The sequence below is a fragment of the Neoarius graeffei genome, chromosome 22 (genome assembly GCF_027579695.1).
Source record: "Neoarius graeffei isolate fNeoGra1 chromosome 22, fNeoGra1.pri, whole genome shotgun sequence".
NCBI lineage: Eukaryota > Metazoa > Chordata > Actinopteri > Siluriformes > Ariidae > Neoarius > Neoarius graeffei.
In genome coordinates, this window is record NC_083590.1 from 17,899,476 (window position 1) to 17,922,864 (window position 23,389).

The window sequence follows — 23,389 nt, forward strand, 5'->3', positions numbered from 1 at the left end:
AAATAGAATAGCCTGATAACATAGAGGAAACTAGAAAAATAATTAATCAAGCAGCAAAACCAGGGGAGGTGGTAGCCCTACTGGTGCTTTCACTACAGCCAGTTAGCTGCTGGTCAGTGGCAGTGCTACAGCCAGTGCTGGAGTGGGAAGCCTGCCCTGATGATGAAGGCCTCTCGTCCTCCTCCTGAACTTCCTCGTGCCCTCCGTCATAAGACTTTTTCTCTTTGGCTTTTTGGCCCCCTCCATCTTTAAAGAAATCAGAAATCCTTTTCTGGCTCATTGCTGCTACATTGACACACACCACTAGCTAAACGAACTCTCCCGCCACCAGTGCACTGTTCTACGCCACTGTTCTTTCCGGTCTGGTTGAGGTCTAAACGTTTATCACTCAACTCAAACCAAATTTTTAAATTACATTTAAAACTACTTATAAGCATGTAAAAATTAGAAGAAAAAATGTTTTTTCATTTTGTTTTTATTTTAGAATAAAAGAAAAACGTATGCCTGAATTTACAACGCCAATGTTGTAGTTGCGTCTGTTGTCCAGGAGGGGGGTGCTGCAGCACCCTCAGCACCCCTAGTTCCTGCGTCCCTGTTTATAACTTCAACACAACCGACTTCATGTTAAATCTATAATGAATTTCCTGGTTACACAGTTATACTTTGTGACTCTGTAGGACACAGTTATAGAAGCGAGTTATTTATAATCATGCTATCCGTTATCACCCAGATGAGGATGGGTTCCCTTTTGAGTCGGGTTCCTCTCAAGGTTTCTTCTTCGTGTCGTCTGAGGGAGTTATTTTCTTGCCACCGTCGCCACAGGCTTGATCATTGGGGATAAATTCGGGTTAAAATTAGCTCATGTTTAAAGTCTTTAATTCTCTGTAAAGCTGCTTTGCGACAGTGTCGACTGTTAAAAGCGCAATACAGATAAACTTGGCTTAAATATCACGCCTGCTAATAAATAATGCATTCTTCCTGCACTTAGATCCGTCTACTGCCGTCTATCTTGTAGTGTCCTGATCCCCAGATCTTTAACTCCGCCGCATATAAAAAGTTGTACACGTCCATGCTCTTCCAGGTTCTCATCTGTGTGTGCGTGTAGAACGATGTCTGCAGCACCAGGTAGTTTGAGATGTCGGGGAACTCAACGGATGGATAATTTTCCAACTCGTAGGAAAAATCCTTCTTTGTTAGCGTGTAAGGGTCTATCCCATTGAGTGGGTTCTATATCCACTTCTTTTGAGTGTACTTCTCGGTCTTAATAACCTTGTTTGTTTGTTGTATGCAAACATGGCAATAAGTTCTTGTGTTAAAAGACCAGACTCCACTTTTGGATCATTAATCCCTTTTGACTGAGAATGTCCTGCATGGTTTTATGTTCACTTCTGGCACATTCATACAGTTTTAAATACAATACCTACAATTAAAAACAGTTTGTTTTTATTGTATTTATTTAATTCCTGGTCTCCAATCTGTAACAGGGAGTGATATCGCATCCTATTAATACACTTTTCTATCAGAATCTAATAATCTATTGTATAGATGAGCCAAAATAATTGGGGATCTTTTTTAATGGGCCCCGACTCGTTACAAGTATGAATAGGTGGGTCTTAAAGTAGAAAAAAAAATCCGACTTTTTCCTCACAGTTGTCGTTAAGGCTGTTTGTTGTTCAGTAAAATTGATTTAAAATTCATCTGAAAGCAGAAGATGGAGTCAGTCAGAGTCTCCAAAATGTCCCGTCTGAGTGCATGAGAGTGATTGTAAATGAACACCTCGTCTCCTTGTGACACCCTGCTGTCTCTGACTTCATCCTGCTGCTTTTGTCTGAATAAGATGATCTCGGCTTTTCCCTGTTTCTGATCAGCAGCACACTTTCTTCTCAAGTCTCCTCAAAACTCAGTAAAATGATCATCTTAGAAAAGCAGGGGCCCCAAATTTGAACTCTGCGGAACCCCACGGACATGTCTAGGAGGAGAATGAACACCATTAACTATCTGAGACCGGCCTGTCAAATATGACTGAAATGACTTAATAAATGCACCATTTAGACCAATAGCTTGCAGTTTCATCAGTAAGATCTCATGATCGACAATGTCGAAGGCCTTTTGCAAATCCAATAACACCATTCCAGTGTAATTTCCTGAGTCCATCTGCTTCCGAATCTAATCGGTCAAGTGGATGAGACGGGTATCAGAAGAGAAAGATGGTCGAAAACCAGATTGATATTCATAACAAACTCTTTTGTTGGAGATGGTCATATAACTGGTTATAACTGTCTGTCTCCAGAACCTTTGACACCACAGAGAGGATGGAGACTGGTCTATAGTTGCCAATCCCAGTTTTACTATTCTTTTTGTACAGAGGTGCACCCCATTTTTGTTTTGTTGTTGTTTTTCTAATATCCTGATATCTTCATAAATTTTAACTTTTTTGTTCCTTTGACCTTCTCACAGCTTTTGTTCTTCTCCGTGCTGTAGCGCTTTTTTACTTATTTACTTACTTACTTGCTTAGTCAGACAGCGAGAGACAATGCACAGAGTGTAAGGGGAAGAACATGTCCAGTCTGTAAATCACTGGCACCAGGAACAAATAAGGAGCACCTGGGAACACACACACACACACACACACACACACACACACACACACAAAAACCACACTGTTGGCCAACGAGCTCATCATGAGTATCTCCATAAAACTCCTTCAGCACTGGGCTGTGATCATTTCAGTCGCTCACTAATTAGAGAACAAATCAAATGTCTGATCTGTTCAGATAAATATGACTCTGCCTTGATCTCTGCCTGCTTCATCTAAACCTGACTTTTGAAACTCTTTTCCTTTCTCCTCTTATAAATATTTGAGATCAGACTCTTATTTCCCGATTTGGTGATCAGATTTGATGTTGCGTGTTTATCCCATGTGTCAGTGATGTCGTGCGCAGCAGAAAACTCAAATCCGAACAGCTCGAACTGTGAATTACTGTTACAGCATTTCAGTGTGTTGTCGACTCGGAGTTTGTACTTTTGTCATTTATGAAAATGAAATGGTGCCGTGAAAGATTTGAGGACCTGTTTGATCATTTGTGTGAGTTTATTATGTATTATTTTATTTCCTTCAGGATCAGTTGTGATGCAATTAAAGGGAGAAGTGCTAAAGCTCTGGTCTCAGTGCTCAACTCAGAAACCTCCAGTCTGAGAGAACTGCATCTGACTGTGAAGACACTGGATCTGTCTCGGAATAAACTAGAAGACTCAGGAGTGAAGCGTCTCTGTGCTGTACTGGAGAATCCTCCCTGTAAAGTGGAGACACTGTGGTAAGATCATCTCTCTGAGAGTCACAATAACTCACTAAAGCAGCAGTTAATAGTTGTATACAGTGTTGTTTATCAATTAAAATTTTCTGTAAAAGTAAAACATGCAGAACAAATATATTAGTCATGAAGTGATAATTTCTCCTCAGAATCACTTTTACTTTAAAGAAATAATTAAAATATCTTTAACAATTAAATATGTGATCATTAAACCTTTAAATTATTGACTTTGCTGAATCATTTGCACCTCGAGTAAACTTAATGTCAGTAACAGTGGGAATGTTTGAGTCATTATTAATAATAGCTTGTGATTGGTGAAGATGTCGCCCTTTGGGATTTTTGGGATTATTAATTTCTGATTTTTATTTTATTTACTTGACCTGTGTTTAAAATGGGAATGTCAATGTGTTAAAACTGTGAAAACAATGTGTGTATGTGAAAAGAATTAAGTTTGTTAAAAAATTACTTACCTGGCGTATGGGCCAATCAGAGTAGGGGGTCGGAGGAGGAGGAGGAGGAGAGAGGCGGGAGGAGCAGCAGGAGAGAGGCGGGAGGAGCAGCAGGAGAGAGAAGCAGAGAGTTGGGTGGTGATAGGAGTGAATAAAAGAGTTAGTCAAACACTAATTTCTGTATTTACATTGTAACTGTTTAGTGACAACCGGACTGTGAGTCATAAACGTTGATTCGATGCGGACATAGTAGTGTTTGCATGCAAGTTGGCGGAACTTTGGGACAAGAGCTTCCCGCGTAGAACATCGTGAGTGTTTAATTCTGAACGGAGCTCACGCGCGTTCAGGCGGACTGGAAAGTGCGGCCAGCTCGGCTCTACGGCAGCGACCAGACTGAGGATTCCGACCGGAGGCGGGTCATTGTTTTCAGGGGCAACGAGTCCATTTACCCTCTCCAGCATTGCGAGGCTACCACAAAGCAGACGGCGGCAAAACGGCTGCATGGATGAGCTTTTTTTTTTTGTTTGTCTATGTGCAACGGCGTGAAGCGGCCATTTTGGTTAAGGCCTCTCCGCCCACAAGCTACGTTACAGGCCTGCATCGTTCTCTAACTGACATCTACTTTTTTGTCGGGTACCCATTTTATTTTGTTTCATGTCATGGTTATCTTAAGGTAAACTGCCGGCAGTAATAGAAGGTTTAGTAAAGTTTTTGTTTGCTATTGGTAGTGGATACATTTGAGTTTATTTACCGTTTACAACTAACTGAACTGAATTTAAGAGACAACCATTTCATTTGTGTTGCAGCCTATGAGCTGGATGTATATATTTCCAACTACTTTAAGTAAATAGTTAAAATTTATGCTTGGTGCATATGTGCAGTTTATTTGACCTATTCATGCATGGTATTATACTGTATACATAGTTTAAAGGGTAAATGGTACATGTCCCTTAAAGGTTTAAAACTCCTTCTAGGTGATAATAGTAGGGACCGCCATCAGGATATTAGAAGACACCATTACACAATAGATATAAAGACAGCATTTATTATGTTTACCTAGGAGTGCTATTCCCACAGTATTGTTTAAAGTAGCTAAGTTTATGAGTAGTCACCTTGAGTAAGTAAAGGCACATTCAACAAAATTACTTAACTATTGCATTGGTTAACGAGAGAGAGAGAGAGAGAGAGATCTCCGCACATGGATTCGGGGAGCGCACTCGTAAGCATAGCAGGTTAGCTAACGGGGCGCTACAAAGAGAATAGAGACAGTCCAACATGAGAGACATCATCTTCACAACCACTATTACACCAAGATGAAAATCTGTTGATGAAGTGTGTGTCATTGTGTCTCTGCAGGTTGTGTGGTTGTGGTGTCTCAGATGAAGGCTGTGCTGCTCTGAGTTCAGCTCTGAGATCAAACCCCTCACACCTGAGACAACTGGATCTGTCTGATAATAATCTGGGAGACTCAGGAGTGAAGCGTCTCTGTGCTGTACTGGAGAATCCTCACTGTAAACTGGAGACACTGAGGTAAGATCATCTCTCTGAGAGTCACATGACCTGCTCCTCAGTAAGACACATTCTCTAATAGTGAGACTGAAGCAGAGGTTTTAGGTTCATCATCAATGTCCTGAGGAGGAAGATTGTTTCTTTTCACTGCACACTGATGATTTGTCACAGAGTCTTTGGGTCAGATGGACGTATGTGAGAAGCTGCAGCACAAAAAATGACTAGATCTGACTGCAGTGTGTCTGAAATGTATTTTTTCTTTTAGAAATTAATTAAAATGCATAATCACCAGATTTAAAAAAAAAAAAAAGTTTCCAACTGGTAATCTCAGATTTGCTTCAAACTTGTTGAATAATGTCACTGTTCCCGATAAATAGTGAAAAATTCCGGACTTGTATCTGCATTAGTTTCTGAGATGTAGAGGACAGAAGATCTAAAGTCATTTTTTAAGCTATTTATTTCTTGTTACATAAAATTATCAGGGTTTGTGTGAAAAGTAGTTTCAGTGTTATTTTTTAAAGTTCACACGGGCCGAATGAAACGAGGCAGTGAGCCGTATTTTGGCCTTCAGGTTTTAGGTTTGACATGAGATGGAATTGATTTACTAGATAATGTGATCCTAAAAAAGTCTTGATGCAGTGCAAGGACAGTTTTAGGGCGGGGCATATCCCAACCCAGGACCCCCCTAAATCCAGCCCTGATTTAGATATGAATCTAAATAATTTTTTTCCCACAGTATATTGATGAAATTAAATAATGAAGATGAGCTCAAAGTGCAGAGCTTCAGCTTTATTTTGATGAAACTTGCATCCAGATTGGGCGACTGGTGTTGAAATTACAGCACTGTTTATATGTGGTTCCTCTTTTTGAGGGATAAAAAGTAATTAGACAAACGAACATCATAAATTACACTGACATTTTTATTCCTCCGACACTGAGAGGTGAAACCGGTATGTTTTCAGGTTTTCTGTCCATTTTTTCTGAAATTCTTGTTCGCACGCTGTCTCAAGAACGAGTGGCTGAATGTTTGTAGGATTTATATGGAATAATCATTGTTTACTTCTCTGATTCTACAATAATATAAATCTATAGTGTTCTATAAATGCACTCTGTAGACTCTGGAGAAACAAGTTTATTGCCCCTGTGTAGTGCACTATAAGTCTAGTAGAGAACCATCTGAGATTCTCTCTCTCTCTCTGATTAAAGTTCATGGTCTCTCTGCTGTTCTCTGTTCAGCTTCAGCTGCTGATGGTTTAATATCACACACAACAGAGGAGAGAAACTCAGGGATGAGAATTTTCCACCAATTGGCGGATTTCCGACTTTTTCAGACCAAAATGATCGTTTTTGAGATCGATGTAAATCTGTTGAGAACTTTGCGGGGGGGGGGGGGGGGGGTGTATGGTTAATGATCTGTGGTCACCTTATAACGTCTTGATTCTTGGTGGGCTCCGGGTTAACACACTCGAGTCTTTCGACATGTCGTAATTAACATTCACAACAATGTTCAACTTATTTGCGGTAGAATTTTCGGGGAATCCCATCGCGTGCAGTGTATAAACACAAGTACGCATGCTCTCCACGCGTGGCTTGCAATCACCGTTCACTGACCGTACACACTGTTTGACGATACGCATTGGTAACATCGGAAAGACATGTATTCAGGCGGGATATTTTAGCATATCGACAATGGCAAAAGTCCTAGATAAGAAAGAAGAGGATCGAGCGAGGGAGATTGATAAAGGTGCAGGAATAAAGAACTGTTTTCGATGGGCTTGGTTAGAAAGAACACTGAATGTTGAGTTCAACAAGCAGACTGTCGCAACGAAGCTCGGTGATCTCATACGGAAAATAGACGTCCCAGGAAAACTACTTTGCTCATTGTGTTCTGACATGATAAACTCCGCTAGTAGAGGGGCAAGGACTATCGAACTTCACATATATACCAAAAAACACAAAGGTAGGTCGAAAATTATTTTGCCTGTTCAATGATTCATTATATTATTTATAATGTACATTGCGGGCGGCACGGTGGTGTAGTGGTTAGCGCTGTCGCCTCACAGCAAGAAGGTCCTGGGTTCGAGCCCCGTGGCCAGCGAGGGCCTTTCTGTGTGGAGTTTGCATGTTCTCCCCGTGTCCGCGTGGGTTTCCTCCGGGTGCTCCGGTTTCCCCCACAGTCCAAAGACATGCAGGTTAGGTTAACCGGTGACCCTAAATTGACCGTAGGTGTGAATGTGAGTGTGAATGGTTGTCTGTGTCTGTGTGTCAGCCCTGTGATGACCTGGCGACTTGTCCAGGGTGTACCCCGCCTTTCGCCCGTAGTCAGCTGGGATAGGCTCCAGCTTGCCTGCGACCCTGTAGAAGGATAAAGCGGCTAGAGATAATGAGATGAGATGTACATTGCTGGCATGTGCCGCGTGGGAGCGTCTGCCCAAATTTTTTATGCCGAGATGAACTTAGTTTTTGATTTAAAAAAAATTCCAATATGTAATGCCCATTGTACATGCCTGTTCTTTAATTCAGAATCACCATCTCGATCTTCAAATTGACCATATGGTATATGTATTACATTACACAACATCCTGTCCAGATAAAACCTAGTTAGTACACACAACAGTTGAAAGGGAAGTGATAAGTGATGTTGAATGTTGCCTGCTTAATATGCAAGACCTCCTGCTACCATGATAACATCAGAAGAAAGCTGAAGAGAATTATATGACAGAACTTTTTTCTGGTTTGCACTTCATTTTAAAGGATTAGAGTATTCAAAGACATGAATAGCAAAAATGCAGAAATATAATACTGTAGAGCTCGTTTATATTAAAAGGTGCATTGATTTTTTGAAATCATCAAATGTGAATTGATTAAAAACAAGTCTCTTGTACCATATTAATCATTTTCACCTGGTTGTCCACCAAGAAGGGGAATTTATTTCCAAATACATTGCAACTTTTTGCTGATAAAATTAATGGTTTTGGGGTAAAAAAATAAAAAATAAAAAATAGCCAAAAATCATTAGAACCCCTGGGCCCCGCCCCCCTGTTTTTTTCAGACTTTTTAAATATTTTCCATTCTCATCCCTGAATAATGATCTAGAACAATCAAAATATCAAAAATGACATATATGTATCTGTCTAAATTAAGCTATTGATACATATCAAAAAAGCTAGAATATGTCAATTCAACAATATATCAATTAAAATAAAACCAGATATCAATATATAATATAACCACATAAAATAGTTTGTAGTATCATAACTTATTTTCAAAGTTATGATATACATGTGTACATTAAAATTTTATCAGAATTTTTGGCAACAGTCTGTTTCTTGCAAAATAATTTATAGCCAATTTAAACAAATGTCCCATAATTCTGAAGATTTTCTAATGTGTATCAAAATAAATGTTTCTCCAAAAGAGAGAAAAGTTTCAAAAAGGTACATATATTTTCAAAGAACAATGAATACATGTAATTCACAAGCTAACACTGATCATTTCCCACCCGGAAGAACAATATACAGTAACCAGCACGCGCCGTGCTTCTACTGTTAGCTCCTGCTGTGTTATGACTCTGGCTACAAGTTACTATGAACAGTCATGTTAATTACCCCGTGTTCCTCTCTCGCTGTTATTCCGGAGTCTGAGGCAGCTCTCACAGTGGCTGACATTTCATGCGAACCGAGCACTATCAACAGTATCACAAACCGACAGCCACGTGTTATGAATCGTTGAGAATTTCACAACATAAACAAAGGAAGTATATTTTACGACATTCAGACGTCAGAGACTCAGACACGGTTTACGGTAATCGCTAGACGCATTTCATGTTCACTTCATGTTATGAAGCGACTGAACAACAAATTGAAATATATATGCCAAAAAATGACATTTAACAATAATTTAAAAATATTTTGGGTTCTCCACCCTTATGAAACAGGATTTTTTCTTCTAATTTGGGCGATTTTCGTATGTTCTATTTTGGGCCTTTTGACAAGCCCGTAATTTGGGCGCCGTTATATGGTATGTAATTGGGGCTGTATTTGCCCTTGAAAGCCTCTGATATCAGTAGCTGATCATGTGAATAATATTGTATTGTGAAAAGTATTGTAACCTTATCACTATGATGAAAAGAACTTCAGAGAAAGCAGCCCAGTCTCCATTTGGTAAGGAATTTTAGACAACCTCGATTCCAAAAAAGTTGGGACAAAGTACAAATTGTAAATAAAAACGGAATGCAATGATGTGGAAGTTTCAAAATTCCATATTTTATTCAGAATAGAACATAGATGACATATCAAATGTTTAAACTGAGAAAATGTATCATTTAAAGAGAAAAATTAGGTGATTTTAAATTTCATGACAACAACACATCTCAAAAAAGTTGGGACAAGGCCATGTTTACCACTGTGAGACATCCCCTTTTCTCTTTACAACAGTCTGTAAACGTCTGGGGACTGAGGAGACAAGTTGCTCAAGTTTAGGGATAGGAATGTTAACCCATTCTTGTCTAATGTAGGATTCTAGTTGCTCAACTGTCTTAGGTCTTTTTTGTCGTATCTTCCGTTTTATGATGCGCCAAATGTTTTCTGTGGGTGAAAGATCTGGACTGCAGGCTGGCCAGTTCTGTACCCGAACCCTTCTTCTACGCAGCCATGATGCTGTAATTGATGCAGTATGTGGTTTGGCATTGTCATGTTGGACAATGCAAGGTCTTCCCTGAAAGAGACGTCGTCTGGATGGGAGCATATGTTGCTCTAGAACCTGGATATACCTTTCAGCATTGATGGTGTCTTTCCAGATGCGTAAGCTGCCCATGCCACACGCACTAATGCAACCCCATACCATCAGAGATGCAGGCTTCTGAACTGAGCGCTGATAACAACTTGGGTCGTCCTTCTCCTCTTTAGTCCGAATGACACGGCGTCCCTGATTTCCATAAAGAACTTCAAATTTTGATTCGTCTGACCACAGAACAGTTTTCCACTTTGCCACAGTCCATTTTAAATGAGCCTTGGCCCAGAGAAGACGTCTGCGCTTCTGGATCATGTTTAGATACGACTTCTTCTTTGAACTATAGAGTTTTAGCTGGCAACGGCGGATGGCACGGTGAATTGTGTTCACAGATAATGTTCTCTGGAAATATTCCTGAGCCCATTTTGTGATTTCCAATACAGAAGCATGCCTGTATGTGATGCAGTGCCATCTAAGGGCCCGAAGATCACGGGCACCCAGTACGGTTTTCCGGCCTTGACCCTTACGCACAGAGATTCTTCCAGATTCTCTGAATCTTTTGATGATATTATGCACTGTAGATGATGATATGTTCAAACTCTTTGCAATTTTACACTGTCGAACTCCTTTCTGATATTGCTCCACTATTTGTCGGCGCAGAATTAGGGGGATTGGTGATCCTCTTCCCATCTTTACTTCTGAGAGCCGCTGCCACTCCAAGATGCTCTTTTTATACCCAGCCATGTTAATGACCTATTGCCAATTGACCTAATGAGTTGCAATTTGGTCCTCCAGCTGTTCCTTTTTTGTACCTTTAACTTTTCCAGCCTCTTATTGCCCCTGTCCCAACTTTTTTGAGATGTGTTGCTGTCATGAAATTTCAAATGAGCCAATATTAGGCATGAAATTTCAAAATGTCTCACTTTCGACATTTGATATGTTGCCTGTGTTCTATTGTGAATACAATATCAGTTTTTGAGATTTGTAAATTATTCTGTTTTTATTTACAATTTGTACTTTGTCCCAACTTTTTTGGAATCAGGGTTGTATATTTAAAAAATTATATATTCATTCATTTACATTGATATCCACATGTTAACAAAGACATGAATAGCAAAAATGCAGAAATATAATACTGTAGAGCTCTTGTATATATTAAAAGGTGCATTGATTTTTTGAAATCATCAAATGTGAATTGATTAAAAACAAGTCTCGTGTACCCTATTAATCATTTTCACCTGGTCGTCCACCAAGAAGGGGAATTTATTTCCAAATAAACTGCAACTTTTTGCTGATAAAATTTAATGGTTTTGGGGTAAAAAAAAAAAAATAGCCAAAAATCATTAGCTCCCGGGTCTCTGCCCCTGGGCCCCGCTGGGTGCCTGCGACCCCCAAACCCCCGGCTTTTTTTCAGACTTTTTTAATATTTTTCATTCTCATCCCTGGAAACTAAATATAACACTCAGTATTATCATTATTAATTACACTGTTAATGAGAATAAACAGGTGATATTAAATCATGACATTCTGAATAATAAAATTAATTTTACACTCCTCATCATTAAAGTAAGAATTAAACCAAGATGAAAATCTGTTGATGAAGTGTGTGTCATTGTGTCTCTGCAGGTTGTGTGGTTGTGGTGTCTCAGATGAAGGCTGTGCTGCTCTGAGTTCAGCTCTGAGATCAAACCCCTCACACCTGAGAGAACTGGATCTGTCCTTTAATAATCTGGGAGACTCAGGAGTGAAGCGTCTCTGTGCTGTACTGGAGAATCCTCACTGTAAAGTGGAGAAACTGGAGTAAGATCATCTCTCTGAGAGTCACAATAACTCACTAAAGCAGCAGTTAATAGTTGTATACAGTGTTGTTTATCAGTTAAAATTTTCTGTAAAAGTAAAACATGCAGAACAAATATATTAGTCATGAAGTGATCATTTCTCCTCAGAATCACTTTTACTTTCAAGAAATAATTAAAATATCTTTAACAATTAAATATGTGATCATTAAACCTTTAAATTATTGACTTTTTGCTGAATCATTTGCACCTCGAGTAAACTTAATGTCAGTAACAGTGGTAATGTTTGAGTCATTATTAATAATAGCTTGTGATTGGTGAAGAGAATAGAGACAGTCCAACATGAGAGACATCATCTTCACAACCACTATTACACCAAGATGAAAATCTGTTGATGAAGTGTGTGTCATTGTGTCTCTGCAGGTTGTGGGGTTGTGGTGTCTCAGATGAAGGCTGTGCTGCTCTGAGTTCAGCTCTGAGATCAAACCCCTCACACCTGAGAGAACTGGATCTGTCCTATAATAATCTGGGAGACTCAGGAGTGAAGCGTCTCTGTGCTGTACTGGAGAATCCTCACTGTAAACTGGAGACACTGGGGTAAGATCATCTCTCTGAGAGTCACATGACCTGCTCCTCAGTAAGACACATTCTCTAATAGTGAGACTGAAGCAGAGGTTTTAGGTTCATCATCAATGTCCTGAGGAGGAAGATTGTTTCTTTTCACTGCACACTGATGATTTGTCACAGAGTCTTTGGGTCAGATGGACGTATGTGAGAAGCTGCAGCACAAAACGGGACTTGATCCGACTGCAATGTGTCTGAAATCACTGTGAAATTTACTACAACACTGTAACTAATCACACAAACTGCACCTGAGACACAAACTAACTGCCCTCTGTGTGAGCTGCAGGGTTTAAAGCAGCAGTGACATGGTGGAAATGATCTCAGGAATATAGAGTTTAAAAACTAAAATGAGACGTTAATGCCACAGAACTGATGCAGAAAATAGGAGCAGAAAAGAACTTCCAGTAACCTGAAAGCCATGGCAACAATCCTTTAGTTGATGTTGAATTTTTCAAATACGTTATTTTAGTAGTAATAATAATAATACATGTTAAAGTGCATATTCTGGACCAATTTTTTTTTTATGAAAGTATGTCCCTTTACACGCTCATCCAGAAGGGTAATTTTGCACAAGGCCATCTGTCTACAGCAACAAAAAATAAAATAACAAAACGCGTCTGGAAAAATCCCAAGGGAGTCTGGAGCCAGATTCGTGACGTCACCTGCGGAAGCGCCAACAGGCTGCGCGAGCTTTGCACGGTTTCAGTGCACAGCCTGTGTAGACCAAGCGCTCCCATTTCTCTCTCATTGTCCGGTCTTTTGGGAAACGATGAGTACTAATCCCATCATGATTGGTGTTGCTACACCCTCCTACGATACATCTGTTAACCATTTTAATAATTACGTGATAACATTGAAGAAATTTGCAGAAAACCACCAGGTCGTTTTCTCATAAACAAACCAGCGCTGACGTAGGATTCAGAGGGAGGCGTCCCGCACGCGACGTCACGAAAATCAATGTTTGCCGGGAAATCCAAATGCCAAGTTTTTTCAGAGGCGGACCAATTCGCCTCAAATGGCTTGATTTCAACTGAATTTTTCTGGTATTGCGCAAGGTAAAAAAAATTGCACAAAATGCAAAATGTGACAGATATTTGACCAAAGTATAATATAAAATAGGAGAATTGCATTGATGTTGCTCCTGAATTTACCCGTGATATGCACTTTAAAATCGTAAATAATCTTCCAGTCCATCTCTGTCAGTGATGATTTGCTTTAAGACGACACTGGAAGCCCGGCTTCCCCTCACATTTCATTAAAATGCAGCAATGAAACGTTTCCCAAAGTGTCTCTTTTATTCATCAGTCTTGGTGTCGTTCAATATCACAGTCAAGGCTTTTTTATTTGTCATTTCAACCATATACAGTTGGTACAGTACACAATTAAAACACAAGAACGTTTCTCCAGGACCATGGTGCTACATTACACATCATGTCATCCTTGAGCGACGGGCTGCTCGAGTGTGTGCAGGCTCTATGGCTCGCGCTCGGTCGAGCCGAGATGTCACTCTTTCATCTGATGACTCAAATCACAAGTTTCCCTCTCTTTGCTGTTTTTACCAAACTGCTCACAGCATCAAGTCCGGCAACAAACTGCGCCCTTTTCAAGACATGGTCTACGCTAACAACTTTGACATGGTATTTGTCTCAGAGACTTGGTTAAATAATAACATTTCGGACTCTGAAGTTTTGCCATGGGGCTATGATTTATATTGATGCGACAGGGACAGTTTGCGGTGTTTGGATTTGGAAGGAGGGGGAGTACTGATTGCTTGTCGCAGTTCTTTGCGCTGTATACAAGTAAACTTGTGTGACTGCTCGGTCATTGAGCATTTGGCTATAGAGATAATCACTAATAACTGTGGAAAGGTTCTGTTAGCGTTTTTTTACAGACCCCGAAGCGCTTCCGTCGCCTGGCTTCATGATTTTATTAACATCTTGAACTCTGTCAGTTATGACAGGTTGGTTTTTGTTGGCGATTTTAACCTCCCTGAAGTGACTTGGATCGAAGGTTCTGGTTTTTGTGACTCTTCGAATTCAACCTTATTTTCATTCTGTGAACAACTCGTAGACCAGAATGTGTTCCAGCTAATTGAATCTCCGACACGCGAAAACAATATTCTGGATCTATTGTTGACCACTATTGTTGAAGGTGTCTCCAGCATCGATGTGACTGGCGGAGAGGGTGTCGCTTTGAAGTCGGATCACAAAGCAGTAACCTTTGATTTGCATTTCACTTCAAGAGTTCCGAATAAAAACAATAACATCAGCCAGCAATCGTTCAATCTTCAAAAAGCTGACTTTGAAGGTTTGAGAAATCACTTGTTTAATAATCCTCTGACAAGTGCTATCTCGCCGGATCAGTCAATCGAAGAAAACTGGCTTTCTTGGAAGTCTGCTCTTTTGAGTCAGGTTGAACGTTTCATTCCAAATCGGAAAATAAGGAAGTTTGTTATGCCGCCCTGGTTCGACGAAGTACTTCACGCGCTCCACAAAAAGAATACCGCAAGGAAAAAGGCCATTCACAAGGACAGCTCGAGCCTGTGGGATAAATTTCACTCGTTACGCAAAGACCTTAAATATCTAGTACAGGCTAAGCGTGCATCTTACATCAAAGATATCTCGGACTCGTGCTTTTCTCAGCCTAAGCGTTTTTGGAGCTACTTCAGTCGTCTATCTAAAAGTTCTTCGATACCGGAAACAGTCAACCTGAATGGGTCTTCATTCACCGAAGCTAAAGAGAAGGCAAATGCTTTCAATAATTACTTCTTGTCCGTGTTTAATGACGATTTTTCTATCCCCAACAATCTGCCTTCAACGCCTTTTACGGATTTACGTTTGGAGTCCATTATTCTATGTGAGGAAGACGTACTGTCAGCACTTAATCGCCTTGATCCATTTAAGACTCCTGGACCAGACAATATCCATCCCAAGATCTTAAAGGAGTGTGCTTGTGAGCTCATGCCTTCACTTTGTGTGCTTTTCAACCAGTCACTAAGTTCTGCAAGGTTACCTTGCAAGTGGAAGAGTGCTAACATCTGTCCTCTATACAAAAAAGGTGACAAAGCAGACATTTCGAACTATAGGCAGATCTCCCTTTTGTCCATCATTAGTAAGCTCTGTGAACACTGTGTTTTATGCAAATTGGTCCCAGAGCTTATTGATCTGCTATCGTTGCTGCAACATGGTTTTACTGAAGGAAGATCTTGTGTAACACAGCTTCTTGGGGTCTTGCACGAATTAGGGACGGTGCTGGATGCTGGACAGGAAATCGATCTGCTCTATCTCGATTTCAGTAAAGCCTTCGACTCAGTCCCTTACGGTCGCCTTCTTCACAAACTTTCCCTGTTTGGTATTACGGGCTCTCTACATAGCTGGTTTGCGGACTACCTTGGTTGCAGAACTCAGCGTGTTCTCTTGGACGGGGCTTTTTCACCATGGGCGAGAGTTACCTCTGGGGTTCCTCAAGGCAGCCTGCTAGCACCGTTCTTGTTTCTTCTTTATATAAACGATCTCTCTGAAGTGATAAGCACCAACACCAAAATGGCTCTCTACGCTGATGATGCCAAGTGCTACAGGGTTGTAAGGACGGCTAACGACTGTGAATTGTTGCAGCATGACCTGTGTTCTATGTTTAAATGGACTGAGCTCTGGGAGCTCTCATTTAATGTCAATTAATCAATTAGTGCGAATGTCTCAGAATTTCAAGAAAACGCAAAAGTAACATTCCGTCTATTGCGGCCAGTCCCTATACCCTGGGAGGTCACGTCTTGTCAGTTGTGCCTTCCCAGAAGGATCTTGGGGTCACAATCTCGTGCAAGCTTACTTGGAGCTTGCACATTTCCATCATTGTCGCAAAGGCTAATCGCAAGCGCAGTTTTTTGCGTCGTCATTGTAATAGCTTCATAGGGGCTAACTGCAAGAAACTGCTTTACCTGTGTTTTGTGCGTAGTAATCTTGGCTATGCTAGCGAAGTCTGGGCGCCCCAGTCATCTATTACTGATCTTAAGTTACTGGAGAGCGTCCGGAGGCGCGCAACCCGCTTCATCCTGGGGTGCCATCCCCACCATCAATTAAGGCCGGATTATAAAACGCGCTTTCTCAAGCTGAATATGCTGCCAATTTCTTACTGGTTAGAATATAGAGATCTTTGTTTTTTCTTTAAATGTCTAAACAAGCTAGTGAGCTTTCATAATAATAACCATTTTCTCTTATCAAGCATCCGAACAAGAAGTGCATCTACAAATTTAAATCTCAAGCCTATGCGTTTTCGCACCTCACTGTTTAGAGACTCCTATTTTAACAGAATTGTACCAATTTGGAATAATCTCCCTCTCCCAATTAGACAATCGGGAAGCTACTTTCTTTTTAAAGACCATGTTAGAATTCACTATCTTGAAAAATTAAAATCTGTTTTTGACCCCCAGCGCGTATGCTCCTGGAAAACCGTTTGCCCATACTGCAGATCAACACAGAATGAACTGCTGCGCGTGAGTTGCGCTGTTTTGTTGTATTTTTTGTAGTGTAATATAATGTGGGGTTATTTTTTCTTTGTGTTTTGTAAATGGGGCTTAACTTATGGGACCTCGAGTCCGTTAGTTCGCCCCTCATCTACGCGCATATTTAAGTTTTGTTAGTTTTTTATTGTATGTCTCTGTCTCTTGTTTTTATTATTGTATCGTGTAAAGTGAGTAGATGAAATCCAATAAATTTTTTTTAAAAATCACAGGATTACAAATCTACAAATACAACAAAGTGCAAGAGTGCAACACTGCAGACAATAAACTACACAACATGAAGTGCGGAGTTGAGTGTGCATAATGAGGTCGTCTATGAGAAGGGAATAAATAAATGTAAACCTTGTGTGTGAGAGACATTGTAAAGCAATAGTGCATTATTGTTGACTGTGTAAAGAGTGTAGTGTGAGTGGTGTGTTCAACAGTCCGTGAGAATCAGACCAGTTCCTCAGAGTTGAGAAGTCTGATGGCATGAGGAATTGAGGTAGTATATGAAAAGGGAAAAAAATAAATGTGAACCGTGTGTGAGAGAGACATTGCAGACATTATTTTAGTGAATCAAAAAAATCTCGGCGTTTTACTGGATAACGCGTTTTTCGTTTGTCCCACCTGGATGCACGGCTTCTCCTTATTAGGATTGGTAGATCTCTCAAAGGGGCGGAACCTTGTAACCAACTGCCAGTCAGTAAATCAGGAAAGAACATGATTGACATCTCAAACTTGAACATATCGGAGCCTGCAGTGGTGGAATAATTTGTAAATATTGCAAATAAATTGAAAGTATAAAGTTGTTTGATTATTTGCATTAATTTCTGAAATTTATGATTCTAACTAGTGAACTGCACAAAATGGCAAAAAAAAAAAGGCCAAATCCATGGACGCACACAGAGAGAGAGAGAGAGAGAGAGAGCAGATTCAGTGCTGTTGCTCCTCTGCCTAAGATTGAGGCATCCTGCAAAAATCACACTGAGAGCCCGGCATGTAATACTGAAGGAGGTGAAAGAGAAAGCAGAGGAGAGCAGAACAGCTGCAGAAATCTCTAGAACTCACTAAAGTCTCTGTTCATGTGTCCACTGTCAGAAACAACACTGAACAATCAAACTGTTATAAATTACAAAGAAAGTCTGTTTACAAAACCAATGAAAATCATTTCCATCCTACACTAATCATGTATTCCCATCTCTCTCACACACACACACACACACACACACACACACACACACACACACACACACACACACACCTAATTTAAAGACACAAAACAAATGTTGATGTTCATAAACTGAGGCAGTGAAGTGTGTGTCATTGTGTCTCTGCAGGTTGTGTGGTTGTGGTGTCTCAGATGAAGGCTGTGCTGCTCTCGCTTCAGCTCTGAGATCAAACCCCTCACACCTGAGAGAACTGAATCTGTCTGGGAATACAATCAGAGACTCAGGAGAGAAGCTGCTCTCTGCTCTTAAGGATGATCAACGTTACAAACTACAGACACTCGGGTAAGTGATAACCTTTTGAGGCAAATGTTGGGGGGGAGAAGAATTTTAAGATCATTATCATTTTTCTTTAATTTCAGTAAATATCACATGACCAGGCCATGAAATGAAAGCAGTTTTAGAAATTTTCACTCTCTTCCACTGTTTCTCAACCACTGCGGCCCATTAGTGGGCTGCGAAGCACCATCTAGTAGCCTGCTGCTCCCCCCCCCCCCCCCCCCCCCCCCCCCCCCCAAGTTGAAGTTACATTTTTTTCTCATAGTAAGGTAAAATTACTGGCTTGCATCCGACGTCACATCCGCCTCATTAAGCTACAGTCGCACTACAGCTCGCGATGCTTTGCAGTGGGTTATCGATGAAAATGAGGCATTTTGGTGGCAATGCATGGTGATGTACACATGAGCTAAAAGTTGTGGTCACACAGCAGGTGAACACTTGACTGTCGTGCCTTTGCGCGCTTGAGTCTGACACAGCTCGAGCGGCCGCGCGCGCATTTGGGACCCAGTCGTTATGGGAAACACCTGACACTGATTTGTGCGCAATCAGCACACGCAGATATGGACACTGTTTTCACAGAGACTTTGCAAAGTATTGTCATCATCACTGTCACATTTGTTTCTAGCCATGTTTATAACGCTGATTAAATACTCTGCTTTCTGTTCTGCTTTTGTTCAAAAAATAATAATAAACCCACTTGGAAGACGCTCTGGACACTTACAGTAATACATTTATGCCTGAAGACTACAGCTGACTTGCTAACTTTAGGACTGCAGTTATCATGAACAGTTTATAACTTCAACAAAACTGACTTCATGTTAAATCTATAATGAATTGCCTGGTTACACAGTTATACTTTGTGACTCTGTAGGACACAGTTATAGAAGCGAGTTATTTATAATCATGCTATCTGTTATCACCCAGATGAGGATGGGTTTCCTTTTGAGTCGGGTTCCTCTCAAGGTTTCTTCTTCGTGTTGTCTGAGGGAGTTATTTTCTTGCCACCGTTGCCACAGGCTTGATCATTGGGGATAAATTAGGGTTAAAATTAGCTCATTCTCATGACTGAGAATGTCCTGCATGGTTTTATGTTCACTTCTGGCACATTCATACAGTTTTAAATACAATACCTACAATTAAAAACAGTTTGTTTTTATTGTATTTATTTAATTCCTGGTCTCCAATCTGTAACAGGGAGTGATATCGCATCCTATTAATACACTTTTCTATCAGAATCTAATAATCTATTGTATAGATGAGCCAAAATAATTGGGGATCTTTTTTAATGGGCCCCGACTCGTTACAAGTATGAATAGGTGGGTCTTAAAGTAGAAAAAAAAAATCCGACTTTTTCCTCACAGTTGTCGTTAAGGCTGTTTGTTGTTCAGTAAAATTGATTTAAAATTCATCTGAAAGCAGAAGATGGAGTCAGTCAGAGTCTCCAAAATGTCCCGTCTGAGTGCTCCAGTCTGTAACAGGGAGTGATATCGCATCCCATTAATACACTTTACAATAGATTATTAGATTCTAATAGAATAGATGAGCCAAAATAATTGGGGATATTTTTTAATGGGCTCCGACTCGTTACAAGTATGAATAGGTGGGCCTTAAAGTAGAAAAGGTTGAGAACCCCTGCTCTATTCTATTTAATCTGACTTTTTCCTCCCAGTTGTCTTTAATGCTGTTTGTTGTTCAGTAAAATTGATTTAAAATTCATCTGAAAGCAGAAGATGGAGTCAGTCAGAGTCTCCAAAATGTCCCGTCTGAGTGCATGAGAGTGATTGTAAATAAACACCTCGTCTCCTTGTGACACCCTGCTGTCTCTGACTTCATCCTGCTGCTTTTGTCTGAATAAGATGATCTCGGCTTTTCCCTGTTTCTGATCAGCAGCACACTTTCTTCTCAACTCTCCTCAAAACTCAGTAAAATGATCATCTTTAATGCCACACTGCCACAAATGTGATTTAAGGAGCCACTTGACTCACTCTGACACTCCTTCCTGCTCTCCACCTCCACACCGTGTCTTCTGTCATTCCTGTAAAATTCACCTCGGCTTCTTCTTAAAGTCTGCACTTAAATCTACATGTAGAACAAGAGATCAAACCCACCGCAGTGTTAGTTACTGTTTAAAAAGCTCCAAAGCCTGTGATTGGATAAGAGCAGTGATGTGATGGGAAACATCTGCTCACTTTCCTGTTAGATCTTGTGGAAGTTCTCGTTTGTTGGAGCTAAATATTCGAACTCAAATCTTATAGAAGACTGAATTAATTTTTTTTTTTTTTCCCCAGGTTGTGATGAACATCTGTGTGTGTGATGAAGACTCTGGTGTTCCTGCATTTCCATATTGGGGAACAGACAACACATTCATAAACACGTCAGTCATTTAGTTCTAACACGTTGGTGGGATTCTCACCTGACAGGATCGGCATTTGGGGAGTTAATCTGAGGAAGCCCCGAGGAGACTCACTACAAGGCACATTTATCTCTTTGTCCTTTGGAATTTAATATACTCACTCGCTGATCACTTTATTAGGAACACCTGTATAAATTGCATATTTATTAACTCTCAAATTGTGTAAATTTAACATAATATGTCAAGATTAAAAGTGAAGTGCTAAAATATTCTTGCACGCATGTTAGGCTAAATATAATGTTCCTAAATGTTAATAGTTACCGGAAATTAAATCTATACTGAGGCGATCTGTGACTTCATTACAGAACCCCGACTCTAAAGCTATCCAAAACCCTCCCTCTCTCCGAGGTTCAGATGTCACGCTCTGAGTACAGATTACATCAGAGAATCCGAGATTGTGACGTCACGTACTCGCCACACGACTTACTGAAGCTCAGACCAAGCGGCTGTATATCGCTTCTAAACTGTTGTAAACAACCCTAAAGATGCCAGAGTGTCAAGTGTTTGGGTGTAGCAATAAATCCAATCAGGGCAGCAATTTCACGAGGGCCACGGCCCTCCTGCCCTCTCAATTTGGTCTTGTGCCCTTGGAAAAAAGTATCTGCCGTAAGGCCACAGTGGCCTTGATGCCCTGCAGTTTTGTAGTCTGCCTCGTGACTGCCAATAGGCTTTAACATCACCTGCGTCTATTGAGAAAAAAATACGTCTTTTGATGACATTCTGGTTTCTTATTGGGCAACTCCTCAGTGGTGGATCGGACTCGAGCAGGCCCGGCGCCATGGGGGGGCGAAATCCCCGCCCCTTCAACGGAGACTCAGATCACTTAATTGTTTTCTTATGAAAATATAATGTATTATAGACGTATTAATAATTTGCATTTTCAAATACGAAATATTAAGTGGTTGCGCATTGCACAAAAATACATTTCACATAAATCACTACTAAAACTGGCACGGTAGGACAAATCTGATTGGTTGTTATGATTCTTACGTTGCAATCGTAGAATTCAAATGTATTAGGATTATTTCAAAAAGCCTGAATTTAATATTAACCCTGTTTAGACATATGCATCAATCCTAACTACTGGGGACTAGTTATTGTGGGTGTATGTGTGAAATGCTGACACAGCCGCGCACACACAGACCTGTGATAAGGACAAGGGTCGTGCGGGCGGGCGGGGGTTTTACATGCACACTTACAAGTGCACTGGCTCTGCAATATCCTGCAATATGCAGTCAGTTTACGGGAGTAGTCTTTCCCCTTCTGAATTAAACGAATTCAATCACAATATTGTGAATCCATTTTCTTTCTTTGTAGGCTAAGTTTATCTCCGTTTATGTTGGTGTATGTGTTCATATATGGTCCGCTTTGTGCGCAAATAGCGTAAGAATATGTGTCATTGACGTCACCCCCCATGCAGCGGGAGTGAAAATTCATCACTTCAGAGTGTTTAGTCCCCTACACGCCTAAACTGGGATCGCGGATTAAGTGGTTAGCGTTGACTCGGTGCGAGTCAGGAAGGCTATTACTGGTGCAGCCACGGGGTCTGTTGATTTTTTTAAATTATGATTTTGGCCGCCGAGCCAAGTACCTTAGACTTGCATTGACGTTTTGTTTTCATGCCGCGGAGCTATTTGTATGCATTTTAAATGTAAAGGACTTGCCTGTAGGTTTGTGTGTGTTGTTTTATGTTTGGCATCTTTCCGGTTGTAACGCGTGTCTGTGAGAAAATTGGAGGGGAGGGTTAACAGGTGGGCACGGGTGTTGATAAAGCGCAACTGCCCTGGTAATATGCCACATGATTTTCCCGGACTAAAGCAACCTTCGGGGCCATGGTTTTGTGGTTGGCGCAGTTAATTGTTTGAAACACGTTGTCAGACCGCCATCACTACTACACACTATATGAAAAGATATTTGCCCCCTTGCGATTTCTAATTGCCCCCTTAGTAAACTGTTCCTGGCGCCGGGCCTGGACTCGAGCCTGGCATGAACCGCTCCAACGCGCTATAATGACACCAATCTATCACCAGCCAATCAGGAGACTTAATCAAACGCATCCCCCGCCCACTTGTGTCCGCGTCCGAGACGTTGAATTTTTACAGAAGGAGGGAAGAAGTTGACTGAGGTAAGACTGTGTGATAAATTAACGAACGAATAAGAGAGGAATTTCAACATATAGGGCTTAAGTTTGTTACCGTTAAATAAGCATTGCTTGTACAGTAACGTTATGTCGTTACAACGCTGACCCACTTTTAACGTGCCGAGTACCGACTGTAGCCGCTAACAAATGCTAATTAGCTTGCTGTCAAGTTTTGCCTTTGTCGAGCTTTAAGCGTAAGGTCATGGATGTTCCTACTGCTTGTTCCTGCCGTAATATGATACGTGATATGTGCTGTTGTCTGTTCATAGCCACTTTTTTAATCTATGCAGTTAGCAATGTTTTGTTACTAGTATTGTATGTTTCTTTTTGCTGTTTAACCGAAGTGTAACTGCTGCCATCTTGACGAGATCACCATCGCAAGAGATTTTATCTCATTGTTTTTGGCATCATTA

General features: G+C 40.6%; 1 protein-coding gene across 25 annotated transcripts in view; it reads left to right on the top strand.

Annotated features, from left to right (window-relative positions):
* Positions 1-23,389, top strand: part of LOC132870726 (protein NLRC5-like) — a 930,547-nt gene that overhangs the window by 150,719 nt on the left and 756,439 nt on the right. For all 25 annotated transcript variants that reach the window (XM_060904521.1, XM_060904530.1, XM_060904519.1 and 22 more), the window contains 2 exons: positions 12,220-12,393; positions 18,256-18,429. In XM_060904521.1, the coding sequence (XP_060760504.1) occupies positions 12,220-12,393; positions 18,256-18,429 (348 nt within the window). The remainder of the gene's footprint in view (positions 1-12,219; positions 12,394-18,255; positions 18,430-23,389) is intronic.